At 36.1% G+C, this 15,034-nt stretch overlaps 1 protein-coding gene across 1 annotated transcript in view; it reads left to right on the top strand.

The window, feature by feature from the left end:
- Positions 1–15,034, top strand: part of FHL5 (four and a half LIM domains 5) — a 48,763-nt gene that overhangs the window by 16,408 nt on the left and 17,321 nt on the right. Inside the window, 2 exon segments of the mRNA XM_074310260.1 lie at positions 1,319–1,490; positions 14,690–14,864. Coding sequence (XP_074166361.1) covers positions 1,319–1,490; positions 14,690–14,864 — 347 coding nt within the window.

Genomic DNA, 15,034 nt, shown 5'->3' with positions numbered 1-15,034 from the left:
AAATGTTTCTAGAATGTATCTTTTATGAGAAAGATCATAGCCAGAATCCCTTCTATTAGCTACCATTGCTCATGCCTCCTTACTATAGAAACCAGTAATCTCTCAGAATGGAAGTCAAAGTACCTCAGGAATTCTTGGCTAACTTCTCTACAAAGTAAGAATTAAACTTCTCTCAAAATATCTCTCCAAATTTTTTCTCCATGACAATTCATTCACTCAGTCTCAAGAAAAAAGTTTTTAGTCTTTTTTACCCAATGAAATAATAGATTTTTCAAATATTCACATATATCCTACTTATCTTAGGAAAGTATCCTCAAGACAAAAATTAGAAGTATTTTCATATTCATGTTAAGAAGACCTAGATTTGATCTCCATTTGTAGTGAATTGTCCAAATTTGAATAAGTAATTTGGGCTTCCTAAAACTGGTTTATAAAATGGAGATTTTTAAAAAATACATGCACTGTCTGATTCCCAAGGTTTCTGAAAAGAATTAATAGGGAAAAAGTACACAAATGTTTCATAACAGTAAAGTCAAATTATATCAGCAGCTATAATTGTATTGTCATTGTCATGTGCATTGTGTCCCATAGTTGGTAGTGGGGAAAGAGACATGGTACAGTCAAAAGAGCATTGAATTTGAAATCAGAGGACTGGGCTTTCCCTAGATCAATCCCTTTCTACCACAACCTCTTCAGCTTTCAATTCTTCATCCAAAATGATGGTGCTACAGACTAAAAAATCTCTAATGTCCTTTCAAATGCTAAATCCATGATCCTACAAACCAGCACAATACTGAGCACTGAGGGAGGTGCATTCATTTATGAAATGAATAAATGAAGTGGTTTATGACAGTGTACATAAATTATTTCATTTTAAGTTGGAAAAGCATTCCCATAGAATTCAATTCTTTTCCCACAAATGATAACAAAATCAGGGAAATGTTATATATTTATTCCCTTGTGCTAAACTTCCTCATTCCAACACAAACAGAACTCTCCACTGATTGATGGAGCTTCTGTGCATGGCAAGTACAAGACCCCTGTCATCATTTGGCTGTTGATTTGATGCATTTTGTCAACTGCTCTTATGAAACAGAATGTGTAGGCAGGATACATGAACTTCCTTTAGTTGATCTAAGTGCCACCATGACTTGTCTATTTTTTTCTGAATTTGACTTGTTTCTTTTAGAAAATGTGCTGAGATGAAGAGACCTTGAAAATTCCTAAATTTTATTGTGCTCAGAGCTTCCTATGAAAGGCAATATATATCTCCATCCATATAATTTATTCACGACATTTTTCATTTCTTCCTTAACAGAATCATCTCCAAAATGACAAATAATCAAACTGAGTGTCGACACTGCATGAAATTACTTTATGGAAAGAAGTATACACTAAAGGACAATGATGCTTACTGCATCCCGTGTTATGATCAGCTCTTTTCTAACACCTGTGAAGCATGCAAGCAGACCATAGGGTGTGATTCAAAGGTAAGTTTTTGCCTGCCCCACTGGCATCTTATTCCTAGATCGTAGAACTCACTAAACTGCCTAAAATGAATGTCTGAAACTAACACATTGAACAGAATCTTTTGCATTTCTGTTTCCTTTCAAGATCAGAGTGAGTTAAAATCATCATTACTAAGATGTGAACCTTGAATACATAACATCATTGACTCTTTAAATGACTTCTGTGTTCACAAATGTCAAAGAAACATTAAATTGTACTAGATTCAAATAGTCAAATTTGTCCAGTATTTAAGCCCTTTTCAACTTCATTCATGCACTCTATGGTCCCACCAAACCGACCACCTTTGTATTCCTGACAATGTCCTTCATGCCTGGGATGTATTTCTTCCTCATGGAATAACTAATTTTTCTTTAAACATTAACCTAAACACCAATATCTAATTGAAGTTTTTTCTAATTTTCCTAGATATAGGAAATATATATATATATATTTCTTAGACATTCCCTCCCCAACTACCTTATATTTATTTTGAATGTATTTTTATATATGCAAATATATATTTCTATATTCAAATATAGATATTTAGATGTCAGTGAGTGTGGAAAGGCAGTGTGATGCAGTGAATAGAAAGTTAGCCTAGAAGCCAAGAAAGCCTTGGTTTAGGTCCCATCTCTGATACATATTAAATAGATGAAACTGAGTAAGATTAAGTAGTTTTCAATACCCTAAGCAACTCTCAAAGACTAAGCTCCAGAGAAGACACTGACTCATGTTAAGGAATTTTCTTACCTGTAGTGAAGAACCAAAAGTCCTATCTCCTAAACTTTTATGTGCCTCTGAGGACAGAGATGATTTAATTCTGTCTTTGTGTTCCTAGGACCTAGCACACACTTTGTTTTCTATTGTTGGTCTGTTAGGTTCTTACTAAGTGCTAAGTTGGTACTTAACAATTCTCTAGCTCAAAGTTCACACCTTTAGTTCAAACAAGCAAGTTCATTGGTTGAAGTATTTCTCCCACAAGCCCCTGAGTTATCCCACGCCAATTCTCTGGGAGGATAAAGGGAGAAGTTAGAGTCTGGGAAGGGAGTTCTGTATTGGGTCAAGGAGAAGACGTCCCATGGATTTGCAAGTCCAGCAATCCCATACTTTTGAAGAGGAAGAAGAAGACAGAGAAAAAGATTCACAGAGAAAAAAAACCTCCTCCCAGAGAAGGATTACAATTGAGAAACAACAGTACCTTTACAAAGTGGCACCCAACATGGGCCTTGAACCCACGACCCTGAGATTAAGAGTCTCATGCTCTACCGAACATGGCACAGACAAGATCCTGATTCCAGTGGAAAAGTCTCTCTGACCCAGAAGCGTGAGTAACAAGACTACTTTGTTAGAGCTAAAGTAGAATTTTAGTGAAATGGGGCAAAGGCCTTCTGTTCAAGGAAAATGTTTAGAGAGCATTATTAAGGTTATAAAAAGCCAAGGATTGATTATAATTTTGGAGGAGATTACTGAACTTTTAAAATCTGTGCAGGTCATATGTCCTTGTTTTTCTCTGGAAAAAGAATTGGCTCCAGATGAGTGGAAATTAATAGGAGAGCAATTAGGTGAACACTACAATTCCAAACCAAACTTAATTTCCAAAGATATACTTCATACCTACAATTTAATCCAAATGGCTTTAAAAATTGTTATTCTAAAGGAAAAGGAGCAAAATGGGGAGGTGTCAACTAAACTAGGTGAAAAAGATGAATCAGAAAACAATGAAGTTAAGTACAATTCTGAGCAACAGGAGCATTTCCCATCTCATCCCTCAATTAACCCTTCAGGGGTGGAGCAAGAAGGGAGAAGGGGAAGAGGCAGAAATACAAACAGAATCGACTGTTAAGCAGCCTATGGCAAGATTAGAAAAAACATTGATTAAGGCTAAGAGAGAAGGACAGGATATAAGTGATTTTATACATGCATATCCTGTGATTGAAGATATTGATTCTATAGGTCAAAAAAGGAGAAGATATATACCTTTAGATTTGAATAAAATTAAAGATTTGAAAAAAGGTTGTACCCTTTATGGGGCTACATCAGCTTATGTTAAAATGCTACTAGATGGTTTGTGTTATGAAGTCTTAACCCTGAATGATTGGAAATCCATAGCAAGGACATGTCTAGAACCTGGACAAAACTTATTGTGGCTTGCAGAGTTTCATGAATTATGTAAAATTCAAGTCAGATGCAATTTGGAAATAGGAGTTAACACACAATTCACTTTTGAGCAATTAGCTGGTGAAGGTCAGTATGGAGAGAATTCCTAACAGATTAATTATTCTATGACAGTGTATGAGCAAATTGATAAGGCTGCAATAAAAGCTTGGGGTGCCCTCCTTGGAAAGAAAGATCGGGGGGAGGCTTTCACTAAAATAGAGCAAGGTCCCAATGAACCTTTTGCAGATTTTGTAGGACGTTTGCAAACTGCTGTCAAAAGAACTATTGGAGAAAATGCAGTTACAGAAATAATGACCAGACATCTGGCTAAGGAAAATGCCAATGAGATTTGCAAAAGAATTATATGGGGATTAAACAAAGATGCTCCTTTAGAGGAGATCATAAGACGATGTTCCACAGTGGGAACAAATGCTTTTTACACCCGGACAATGATGAACGTGGAAAGACAGGGTCCCTCCTGGCAAGGGACTTCTAGAGAAACTCGGCGATGTTTTCAATGTGGAAAAATTGGACATCTAAGAGCTCAGTGTAGATATGGAGATAGAATGAGAAGACAGGGTGAGAGACCTAAAACTCCATGTCCAAAATGTTACAATGGTCTCCACTGGGCCTCTGAATGTAGATTGACCCAGGGAAATGAGAGGCGGGGCCCAGCTTCAGCCCCCCAAGTGGGGCATGATGGCAGCCGAGGTTATATCCATAGAAATTTAAGACATGATCAATCAGCCAAAAGGTAATCAGATGGAACAAAGGGATTGAAATTAGGAAAAATAGAATTGTGTTCAGCAGAGACTACTGAGATACTCCCAGGAGAAGTGAAATCTGTTCCTGTTGAGCCTATGGATCCTTTGCCTCTAGGTGGGTGGCACAATAGGCTTGACCATTTCACCTTCTGAGAGTGCTTAAAAAACAGTATCCATCCATACACTGATGTGGGAAACTGGAGAACGTGTAGCTAATATCCCAGTCACTAACACAGGCAGACAAATGTGTGAATTATCAACCAGGAGAAGTAGTACATCAGGCTTATTGTTACATACCCCTAATAAGCAATCTGGTGACAGTCGCCCAGATTCTGACTCCAATGAACAAAATCCAGGAATATATTGGACAGCAGCTGTGACAGCTGACGAACCTATGCTTACTATTTATATAAATGGAATACCATTTGAAGGATTGGTAGACATGGGTGCAGATTGTACCGTTATTAGAGGTGCCAATTGGCCCAGTCACTGGCCAAAGATTAAGGCAGACACCTACATGTCTGGGGTAGGAGGATCAATAGCAGCAGAAGTTAGTGCTATGCCTTTGAGATGAATATTTGAAGGTGAAACAGGAGTTTTTACTCCTTTTGTGGTTGAAAAAATCCCCATCAATCTGTGGGGAAGAGACATTTTACAGCAGATAGGATTACAAATAAGCACTTCGGCTTTTTAGGCAGGGCTGCTGTTGAAGGCCTACCTGCACTTTCACCCGTTCCTATTCAGTGGAAGACTGATTCACCAGTGTGGGTAGAACAGTGGCCCTTAAGAAGTGATAAAATTCAGGCCTTATTAGACATAGTGAATGAACAACTTGACCAAGGACACTTGCGGCCTTCTCTAAGTCCTTGGAATTCCCCAGTATTTGTGGTGAAAAAGAAATCTGGAAAATGGAGGATGTTAACTGATCTAAGAAGAGTAAATGAACAGATGGAAACTATGGGAACTCTTCAGCCTGACTTCCATCTCCTACTCAGTTGTCAAGAGAATGGCCTCTTTGGGTTATAGACATTAAGGATTGTTTCTATTCTATCCCTCTAGATAAGGAGGATTGAGAAGATTTGCTTTTTCAGTGCTTAGTGTTAATTTGTCTGAGCCTTATAAAAGATATGAATGGACGGTTTTGCCACAGGGAATGAAAAACAGCCTTACTATGTGCCAAATGTGTGTTGCTGCTGCTCGTGCTCCAGTAAGAAAAGCATTTCCAAAAGAAATATTGTTACATTATATGGATGATATTTTGGGATGTGCACCTTAGGAACAAATGTTAGAAGCATGTTTACAAAAAAACATGGAAACACTAAAGTACTACAAACTGCATATAGCTACAGAAAAAATTCAAAGACATGCTCCTTTTCAATATTTAGGATATGAAGCATATCCTAAGACACTCACAGTACAAAAGCTTTCTTTAAGAACAGAGAAGTTGAACACCTTAAATGATTTCCAAAAATTAATAGGAGACATCCAATGGATGCATTCAAGTGTTAGGCTTGACTACCTGTCAACTGCAGCCTCTATATGATATTTTAAGGGGAGACAGTGCTTTAAATTCACCACGCCAGCTAACAAAAGAAGCATAAGAGGCTTTGAGAGAAGTTGAACTGGCTTTATCCAATGTGGTTGAAAGAGTCACTCAAAAACCCTTGGAAATATCAGTTTTTGCTACAAAAGAGGCACCCACAGTAGTCCTTCATCAAGGAGACAGTGTGATTGAATGGGTGAACCTCCCAGCACAACCAGAACAAAGCTTTACTCCTTACCCTGTGGTTGTGGCTAGAATTTTATTAAAGGCTATTAGGAGAGAGTAGTACAATTATCTGGGATAAGTCCTGAAAAAATATACACATTCTATACAAATGCACAAATTAATGCTGTGAGATCATTCCAGAATGGCAAATTTTATTGGTCACAGCTCCAAATTTTGCACATGGATCTCCATTAAAGATAACCCGGCTACTACATAATTGGTGATGGGTTTTTGAAGAAAAGGTTTCTAAGGTTCCTCTCAAAGGACCAACAATCTTTACAGACATCTCCAAAGAAAATATTTGTGCTATATACTCTCATGATTTAACCATAAAGAGAGTAGTCAGGACTCCTGTTCAGTCCACTCAACAAAATGAATTATTTGCTATCATGCTAGCTCTTACTTATTACCCAGGAGATGTAAATATAATTACTGATTCAGCCTATTCAGTAGGTGTAGTACAAAGAATTGCCACAGCCCAAATAAAATTTGCAGCCTCTAATATTTATCAACTCTTTAAGGAACTTCAAGAGCAAGTGAGAAAGCATCCAGGCAAGATTTATATCTTGCATGTCCATTCACATGTGGACTTCCAGGTCCTATTTTTGATGGAAATTCAAAGGCAGATAGATAGCCTTTTAACTGTGTTAGCCAGTACTCCTTTATTTCAGGAAGCACAAGAATCTCATTCTAAATATCATCAGGCTGCTCGGACTTTACGTTTACAATTTGGAATAACAAGAGAGGAAGCTAGGAGCTGTACAGCTTGCCTTCCTTTCTATGCTCCTACACTCCCTCCAGGGAAGAATCCTCGTGGCTTGAGACCCAATGAAATCTGGCAAATGGATGTGACCCATTATAAATCTTTGGTCTTCTGTCTTTTATCCATGTGGTGGTAGATACCTTTTCAGGATTCACTTTTGCAGTGCCAACAGCAAAAGAGACAGCCCGAGTGGTCACTGAATTCCTTATCCAAGCATTTGCAATTATGGGTGTGCCACAAGAAATAAAAACAGATAATGGACCTGCATATAGTTCTAAACATTTTGCACACTTTTGTGCGCAGTATAAGATTTTACATATCACTGGCATACCTTTTAATCTGCAAGGTCAGGCAATAGTAGAGAGAAGAAACAGAGACATTAAGACACTCCTCCAAAAACAAAAGAAAGGGGGAGCCACAAGTAACCCTAGAGAACTTCTAAATTTAGTTCTCTATACCATTAATTTTCTAATTTTTGACAAAGATGTACTGGCTCCGGCAGACAGGTTTTATACCTCACCAGAAGGGCAGTGTCCAGTGTGAGAAGCTCCACTGCCCTTAGATAATCGCCAGGTGAAGTGGAAAGACCCAGAAAGTGGTGAATGGAAGGGACCAGATAGGTTAACTGCCTGGGGGAGAGGGTTTGCTTGTATTTCTTCAGATGCAGAAGGAATCAGATGGGTGCCAACGAGTCATATTCGCCTTGTCCATCAGAGAGAGATAGAAAAAGAAAAAGACCTCAAAACAAAGGAGAAGATCTAAGAAACATCTGACACTGAAAGAGCATGACTAATAAGAAGACTGTTAAAGAACTTTAAAACCAGCAGGAATCATTGGATTTCATAACACAAGATGAGACTAATGGACAATGGACATATGGATATTTATAAATTCTCAATTAATGATTATTTGATCATGTTATTTGTTACATACTTCTAGCATGTGCTATGTTACTATGTGTTTATGTAATTTATGTAATTATGTGTAATACCTCCCATATTGATGGATTTATGTTTCAAGGTCATGACCACCCTATTTTCTAAATCGAAAGAAAGGGGGAGATGTTAGGTTCTTACTAAGTGCTAAATTGGTACTTAACAATTCTCTAGCTCAAAGTTCACATCTTTAGTTTAAACAAGCAAGTTCATTGGTTGAAGTATTTTTGCCACAAGCCCCTGAGTTATTCCATGCCCATTCTCTGAGAGGATAAAGGGAGAAGTTGAGTCTGGGAAGGGAGTTCTGGATTGGGTCAAGGAGAAGACGTCCCGTGGATTCGCAAGTCCAGCAATCCCATACTTTTGGAGGGGAAGAAGAGGACAGAGAAAAAGATTCACAGAGAAAAGAAACCTCTTCCCAGAGAAGGATTACAATTGAGAGACAACAGGACCTTTACATTGGTCCTTCACACTCTTAAAAGAATCAAAATGACATCATGATATCAAGATCAGCTACAGAATGTGTATATCTGTGGCTGATCATATCAATATGGCTTAGGAAGACTCTTCCAGCATTTGGACCCAAATAGTTTATTATTATGTGACCAAATGGTCACATTTGGGAGGGTGGTGTCTCTAAATTTACACATTGCACATTTCTTTTGAGCTATCTCAATTCTGCTTTGCTATAAAGCACAACACCTCCTTTGCACAGGAGCAGTCCTATGCCAGTATCTCCCATCTCTCATGATTGATAGCAAAGTTCTTCAGAGAGACATTGAGAATGTCCTTGAATTATGGCTTCTTCTTATGTCCTGTGAGTGCCTGCTTTGTAAGCATTCTCCATAAAACAGTCTTTTAAGCAATTTGGCATTTGAAGAATGTGGCTAAGTCCAATCAGAGGTGTCCCCTATGCAACCGAATGTCTGTCAGTTCAGTTCAAGAAAGGATCCCAGTCTCAGTGTTCAGTTCCCTTATTTTGCCAGGTGACTGCATTAAGTTGCATGGTCATCTGTGAACAAAAAGGTGCACACCAACTTTCCCTCCACTTTAGTCTTGGCTTTTGTAGCCTTTTCAAATTAAATAATTTATTGTTATTACAATAGTCGAACTTGATGCCATTTTCATCTTCACTGCAGTATTTGACAGCATCACTGAAAATATTATTCTAAAAACATATGCTTGGTTGAGCAAGCACATAACTCTGCTTCACTCCACTGGTGACTGGAAAAGCACAAGAGCATGGTTCATTATCCAAAACTTGTACAAGTATATTATCATTAATTGGCATATACAATAATAATGAACAGATTTTCCAGGAAATCAAACTTTACCATGGGGTGTTTAGAGAGTACTAGTACCTCTGGTGTGAAAGCTGCCAAACTCTTTTCAAGGTTTCTCAACCACATTCCACCTAACTTTCACCTATAGCTCCAAGAAGCTGTAGCATAACATTCAGCCATATTCTTGTAAAACCATTTCAGTTGGGTATAACCAACAGAGTTCAAATCCAATTTGTAAGTTGGGGAGTGAGGGGGTGTCTACCCCAAGCAGGCAGAATAGGTGGATATAATAAACATGTTGTTCCAACAGGCAATGAAGGTGGTGGGAGCAGTTGCTGTGGAGCCCTGAGTGCTTGATCAATCACCAAAGATTCCAAGGTTACCTACCCACTGCATTCAGAGATATCACCAGTGGTCTTTTGACTGTCTCACCACTGGGCTCTGATACTCTGGAAGATAGGGTGAAGCTGACAACCTTGAGTAATCCTACCTAACTTAAATCCAATTTATATTCAAGTCAAAATGAATCATTTATGCCATTTTACCTAGCACAGCACTGACACATAGTAGATACATGGTAAATTCCAATAATTGAATTAAAATTTTAAAATATATATTTAAAACATACATAATAATTGATGTCATGTTTCTTGCCTTCATAGTGGGTACGATTGAGATGGGAGGGAAAGAATCTGGAAATCAACATTTTAAAAAAATATTAAAAATAAATAATAAAATATTAAAAAAAAGAAACCTCCATATGGTAAATGAGAGAAAGCATTTAGAAATAAAGTCAGGAAGGACTTGGGTTCAGGTCCTCCCTCTTACCATGCAGATGTGCAATCCTGGACAAGGCACTTAATCTCAGCAAATCCCTACACTAGCAAATGTTCTCAGCAAATCCCTAAATTAGAAGTTACAGATGAGATGTTTGTCCACATTGATGACAGTTTTCCAAAGCAGTGGAATCTCAAGTCTGAATCAAAACATGTGAGCTACTACTACAGATATATATAGATGCAAAATATGAATTAGGGTCTATAGAGGGCAATCTCTACCCTTGAGTAGTTTACACTTTAATAGAGGAAATAGTCATATAAACAAATTAGTATGAAAGGGAGAGGTGATTGAGGCAAAGGCACCATTCAAAATCCCATTGGAGAAATATAACAGGAGAGAAATGATTTTCATCTGAGAGGATCAGGTAAGGGTCCATAGAGAGGATTCATGGGTTTTGCCTAAACTGAAAGATTTAAACAGAGATTATACAGGAGTACGTTTCAGGAATGGAGAAAAAATAGACTGGGTGAAAAAGCAAGAGAGAAAGCCAGCATGAGATTAAAGGAGAAAAAATAGTTTGATTGGAATTTAGAATAAAGGGGATTGACATAAGATTGAAGAGTAGGCTCAAAAGAGACTTTGGAAGGTCTTAAATACCAGGTTAAGGATTCTGTACTTTATTCATTAGTTCAGGAAGCCTTATATTCTTTTGTGTTACTGTATCCCTTTGGGAAGTTCACACTCTCTCAGAATGATGTCAATGTGGAAATCTCAGAATACTGCTTTTAAATGCAAAAAATAAAACCAATTGTATTCCAAAGGAAATCAATTATGCTGAAATATAGTTATATTAAAAAAACAATTAACAGAATCTAGATTAAGAACTCCTGCTGAAGAAAAATAATGGGAAATAAATAAATGTTGATAAATAATGCTGTTTATTGTATTGTTTTGATTTTAATTTAGGAATAAGAAGGTTAGATGATCTATTTATTCATGAGGAAGATTCAAGAATTCAGTAAAGGAGTTTTACAGAATAATTTTAATTAATTCTCTCTGAACATATTTTGCTACTTAAAGTCTTCAAAAGAAAATTACCTTAAGGGAAGAGGTAGATAATTGTGAAGACATTACATCAAATGAATTACCATTGATGAAATCACAAATTGGGGCAACTAGGTGGCACAGTGGAGAGAGTACACCAGCCCTGAAGTCAGGAGGACCTGTGTTCAAACATGATCTCAGACACTTAACACTTCCTAGCCGTGTGACCCTGGGCAAATCACTTAATCCCAATTGCCTCAGCAAAAAAAAAAAAAAAGAAAAAAAAAAGAAAAAAGAAAGAAAGAAAGATGAAATCATAGATCTTTTGGGATATTGAAGCATTATTTTATGTTTGAAAATAGTGATTTTATTGATGCATTCAATTCAATTTAGCAAATATTTATTAAGTGGCTATTATGTACAAGGTGGTATGGTCTAGGGATAGTGTATTGTTTGAGGTCAAACCTGTGTTCAGATTCTACCTCTAACATGAGTTTTATGACCTTGGTCAAGTCACAGAACTTCTTTGTACCTCAAGCATTCAATCTAGTATTTCTCTACTAAATCCTAAAGAAATAATCAACATACATATGTTTTCTGTGGGGATGTTACTTCTGGTAACTAGAAGGAAACACATATTTCCATATTTATATAGCTCCTAGGATTAAGATGTAAAGTTAAAAGGGATGTTGTATGTCATTTATAGGACCTGGGTTCAAATCCCATATGTGATGGGGTCCTACCTATATGATCTTGAATAATTTATTTTACTTTGGTGAGCTTCAGGTTTCACATATCTTTAAAATGAAGTATTGGACTAGATGATTTCTGAGATAACCCTTCCAACTTTAAATGTGTCAATTTGTGATCCTGATTAGCTGCCCTAAGATTATTTAGGCATGAAATTTTGGTGTTTAATATTTTTAAAAAAATATTTCTCTTTTTTCTTTAAAATTCTCAGTTTTGCGATATATTACTATGACATAATTTCTGATCATTCTTTTGTTTTTTTCTCTAATATTATTTCATTTTCTTCTACTTGTTTTGATAATTTTTTTTCCTCCCTCTTCACTTTACTTAGATTCACTAAAGATTTAATAGTTTTGTTATTTCAAAGAACCATTTTATCCGTTCTTAGACATTTTGTTTTTAATTTTAACTACTACTATTACTTTAGTTTTCAAGATTTCCCCTTTTGTGCTTGTTATAGAATTACTTATTTTTCAAACTTACAATGATATATTCAGATCATGGATCATTTAAAGATATACATTAACAAAACAAAAAAAGGTTGATAAGTGGAATACCAAAATATCTTTTCCATTAAGGAATGCCTACCTGAAAATGCAGAAATTTACAATTCTGCCTCATCATTATCATCTATTAATATAGTTTGTTCTTTGATACACTCATTATTCTGTATAATATATACTCATTATTCATTTTATCAGTTTTCTGCTTAGGTCTATATCTTTTGCTTGTGCTCACTATTTTAATTGTTATTAATTTTTTTAGTAAAATAGAATATGTAGCATTTCTTCATGTTTGCATTTGTTATTATAATGTACATTCCTTAAATTTCACATTCAAAAGCCACCTTGAATATTTTAGCTTGGAATTCTTTACTTAGCTTGTTACGTGTTCATATTTACTTATCTTTTTTTCATATTTATCCATCTCTGAGAGAAATATTAAACTTCTACTACTATAATTGTGTTACCATTTTATTACTTTCTTTTAAAGCACAATTAGCTTTTTTGTTAGATATTTAGACACTTGTCATTTTTTGAATGTGTTTAGTATTTAAATGAATTCATTGTCAATGGTTCTTTAAAGTATAATACAATTTCTTTGGGTTTTAATTACTTTTTGTCTACATCTTGCTTCAATTGTTATATGAAGCTCACAGAAAGTAAGTCCTTCTAGTAATGCAATTAGCCCCTGAACTTCAATTTATAAACTTAGAGAGTTTCCTGGGGCACTAAGAAATTGGGTCACACAGGGCCAAGATCACATAATCAAAATGTGTCAGAATGCTTGGGATGCCAGTTTAAAGCATTTGGATTTTGTTTACCAGAAAATAGGGAGCCTTTGATGCATTTTTAACAGGAGACTGACACAATCAAATTTGAATAGTTAATCTGGGAGCAGTTGTGAAGATTGTTTTCAAGGAGGAGAAAAACTAAGCTGGGAGATCAATTAGGAAACAAAATAGTCTTTTAGAGCAGAAATAAGGTGTCCTGGACATAGGGTAGTGTCACAGATGATGGAAAGAAAAGGATAGATCCATGATTATTATGTATTTAAAGTAGAATCAATTGTATTTGGTAATAAGTAAACTTGTAGGTCTGTGTAAGAGAGTATTTCTTACTAATCAACTAAGAAAAAAAAAAGATATACTTTATACATTTTGGTAAATTTTCCTTTATGTTGTTTAACTTTCTATTTTTCAAAGAAAATGAAATGATCTGCTTTATTTTGGGTATCTATAAATGAATATGGAATAGTTTAACAATATAATATTTGCATAGAAATAACAAGGCATAAAAAGTAAAGTATAGGGCCAAGAGTCAGGAAAAAAAAAAAGGGCTCAAATGACATTCATGACAATTGACTCATGTCTAAAAGTGAAATGTGCTAATTTGGGAGATAATGAGTTTGTTCAATTAGAAATCTTTAAAGAGTAATTATATGATAACTTGTGAATGGGGATTTCTTTGGTGTATAGGCTAGGCTAAGTGACTGCTAAGGTCCTCCCAACTCTAAAGATTATGAATCTCTGATCTCCCCAAAATTTACCTACTATAAATCATGGATGGGTTTTAATCCACATTACAGATATAATTTTCATACTGGGAATTCCTGACTTTGCTGAAATCATAGCTCCTTCATGTTTTCATTAAATAGTAGTGTGCTATTTCCTTCATGGCTCTTACTGTTGTAAACATTAAGGGCCAACTTTTAATCATGATTGCAAACATACTTTCTACCTTAATTTACCTGTTGGCAGCAATTAATGGGAAGGGCACAATCCAGAGGCACTAATACTATCCTCACCCCTCTTTAGAACTTGCCCCAACTTTCTATGAAAAAAATCTCTCAATGATGATAATAATAACAAAAACTAATATTACTGTAGCATTTTAAGGTTTGCATAAAGACTTTATATATGTTAATTCATTTGAATGCTCACAACTCTGAAATGAGTGCTATTATTATCCCTACCTTACAGATGAGGAATATGAGAGAGAGGGAGAGAGAGAAAGAGAGAGAGAGAGAGAGAGGAGAGAGAGAGAGAGATATTAAGGGATTTGCCCAGATATATGAGCTAGTAAGTGTTTGATTTAGGATTTGAATTCAGGTGTTCTTGAGGTGCAAGTCCTGTGCTCCTTCCACTGTACCATTTAATTGCAAACAAAATAGTGATGAATTTGAAGGACAATGTAAAGCTTCAGCTCGTTCTGCCTCATCCTTTAGGTGATCCACCAAGAAGGCTTCAGGCTTTGGCCCCTACTGAACTCATAGATTTCTTCTCCCTGTAGGTAATAGAATCACTGACAACTTTCCCTCAAGCAACCAGCACAATCTACCGGTACCTAGGTCCTGAGAGTATTTGGTTTTTGTCTTATAAAATGGCCTATTTTGCAGCAAATTCTTTTAATTAACATTTATTTACTGTCTCAAAGGATCTTTCCTACAAAGACCGACATTGGCATGAAGAATGCTTCAACTGTGCCAAGTGTAATAACTCTTTGGTGGAAAAGCCTTTTGCTGCCAAGGATGAAACCTTGCTGTGTACTGAGTGTTATTCTAATGAGTATTCCTCCAAGTGCTTCCAATGTAAGAAGAACATTTTGCCTGGTAAGATAACAAGGACTCTTCACTCATTAAATAAAAGTGTTGTCATATTACAGTTTTTAATTAAATTCAGGCACTTGAGTAGATGAGCAGCTGACAAAGAATTACCCCTTAGTTTGAAGTGAGGCATCTTTCCAAAGATCATCTTGTGTTGCTTCTCCATTTAAAACAAA

The sequence above is a fragment of the Sminthopsis crassicaudata genome, chromosome 4 (assembly GCF_048593235.1).
Source record: "Sminthopsis crassicaudata isolate SCR6 chromosome 4, ASM4859323v1, whole genome shotgun sequence".
Taxonomy (NCBI): Eukaryota; Metazoa; Chordata; class Mammalia; order Dasyuromorphia; family Dasyuridae; genus Sminthopsis; species Sminthopsis crassicaudata.
Note: the sequence above shows the minus strand (reverse complement) of the source record. Positions and strands in the feature narration are given on the sequence as shown.